This window comes from Pistacia vera, unplaced genomic scaffold (assembly GCF_008641045.1).
Source record: "Pistacia vera cultivar Batoury unplaced genomic scaffold, PisVer_v2 Contig1102, whole genome shotgun sequence".
Classification (NCBI taxonomy): Eukaryota; Viridiplantae; Streptophyta; class Magnoliopsida; order Sapindales; family Anacardiaceae; genus Pistacia; species Pistacia vera.
In genome coordinates this window covers 92,890-95,029 of record NW_022195141.1, presented here as the reverse complement: position 1 = coordinate 95,029, position 2,140 = coordinate 92,890, and the positions used below count along the sequence as shown (strand labels likewise).

Here is a 2,140-nt window from a genome sequence, read left to right as displayed (position 1 = left end):
AAACAAGCACCTTAAGGAGTTCCATGTGGTGTGCCTGAGTATGAAACCAAGTGGAACAATGGAGGAACAAGTGAAGTTAAGGGCGTTCCCATTTTCTTTAGTGGATAGCACTAAGGAATGGCTTCATTACGTACCATTCGGGACCATAACTACTTGGAATGAGATGATGAGGCTTTTCCTGGAGAAGTATTTTCTAGCATCTCGAGCCACACTCATTAGGAAAGAAATTTGTGGGATTCGGCAATACAATGGGGAAAACTTATATGAATATTGGGAAAGGTTTAAGAAATTGTGTGCTAGCTGTCCGCATCATCAAATAAGTAAGCAATTACTTCTCCAATATATTTATGAGGGATTGATGCCAATGGAGAGGAGCATGATAGATGCAGCAAGATAAAACTCTTACTGAAGCAAGGAATTTAATTGCAACCATGGCGGCAAACTATCAACAATTTGGTACTCGATCTAATCCACCACCAAGGAAGGTAAATGAAGTGGGGATATCCAATAATCTTGAGCAACAATTGAGTAATTTGACTGCACTTGTGCAACAAATTGCAATTGGACAAGTGAAGACATGTGGAATTTGCTCCAATGTGGGACATCCTACCGATATGTGTCCTACCCTTCAAGAGACAAATACGAAACAAGCAAATGCCATGGGAGGATACCAAGGACAAAAAAGGCAAAGGTATGATCCATTGTCCAATACCGATAATCTGGGATGGAGGGATCACCCTAATCTTAGCTATAGAGGAAATCAACAAGCTTCTATCACTAATAATCCACCTGGTTTCCCTTGCCCACGAGCTCCACAATCGTACCAAGCAAGACCCAAAATGTTTCCCACCCTCAAAGTAAGTCTTTGGAGGACTTGGTAAACTCATTAGCAACTAGCTCTCTTCAATTTCAACAAGAGAATCTCAAGTTCCAACAAGAAACGAAAGTGGCAATCCAAGATACAAAAATGTCAATCAAGAATTTGGAAAGCCAAGTTAGTCAATTGGCTACTACCGTTGGAAGATTAGAGGCGCATGGGTCCGAAAAGCTTCCTTCCCAACCTTTGGTTAACCCTAGGGAGAATGCTAGTGCCATTATCTTGAGAAGTGGAAGACAACTTGGGAGACTCACAAGAAGCTAAATGATGAGAAAAAAGTTGGAGAGGAGTTGATTCAAGGTGGAACAAAGCAGTCCAAAAGTGTAGAAAATTCGCCAACCGATTCTACCAATGCAAAACATTCACCTAAGGTACAATCTAAAGTTCCTATTAACACTTACAAGCCTCCTTTGCTTTTTCCTAGCAGGTTTGCCACATCAAAAAAGGAGGAACATGAGCAAGAAATTTTGGTCACTTTCAGAAAAGTACATGTCAACATTCCTTTGTTGGATGCAATAAAGCAAGTGCCACGTTATGCGAAATTTCTTAAAGAGTTGTGCACCAACAAGAGAAAACTTAAGGGAAATGATATGGTGAGCGTGGGAGAAAACGTCTCAACGGTTTTGCAAAGGAAGCTTCTAACAAAGTGCAAAGATCTAGGTAGTTTCACCATACTATGCATCATAGGCAACCCAAGGTTTGAAAAAGCAATGTTAGACTTAGGTGCTTCTATTAATGTCATGCCTTACTCAATTTATCTTGATTTAAACCTTGGTACTCTTAAAGAGACCGGCGTAGTTATTCAACTCACCGATCGATCTAGTGCCTATCCAAAGGGAGTTTTGGGAGATGTTTTGGTGCAAGTAAACGAGCTTGATTTTTGAGTGGATTTCTACGTGCTTGACATGAAAGATTAAACAACTGTGAAAACCACGCCATTGCTTTTGCGGAGACCATTCATGAAAACAGCCCGTACGAAAATAGATGTACATAATGGGACGTTGACAATGAAGTTTGATGGGGAAGTCATTCAATTTAACATCTTTGACGCAATAAGGTATCCTAATGATGACAATGATTGCTTTTCTATTGATGTACAAGACTCTTTAACGCAGCAAATGTTCGAGCTTAAGGGTAAAGATCCATTGGAAGTGGCAATATGGAATGGGTTGTCAAATGAGGAACCTCAAAGTTTTAACTAAGACGTAGAGTTGGGAGAAGAGCTAAATGAAACTATAGCAATGTTGGATGAGCTTCCAAAGA

At 40.1% G+C, this 2,140-nt stretch overlaps 1 protein-coding gene and 1 non-coding gene across 2 annotated transcripts; one reads left to right on the top strand and one right to left on the bottom strand.

Moving 5' to 3' along the window:
- Positions 1-210: 210 nt before the first annotated feature.
- LOC116139658 lies at positions 211-318 on the bottom strand. Its single transcript, XR_004129496.1, has one exon. It is a non-coding gene; the product is annotated as a small nucleolar RNA R71 (small nucleolar RNA).
- A 113-nt stretch (positions 319-431) lies between these two features.
- On the top strand, positions 432-1,761 carry LOC116139649. The gene is made up of 2 exons (XM_031425327.1): positions 432-857; positions 1,108-1,761. The coding sequence occupies exons 1-2, from the start codon at positions 432-434 to the stop codon at positions 1,759-1,761; spliced, it is 1,080 nt and encodes a 359-aa protein (XP_031281187.1).
- Positions 1,762-2,140: the final 379 nt, after the last annotated feature.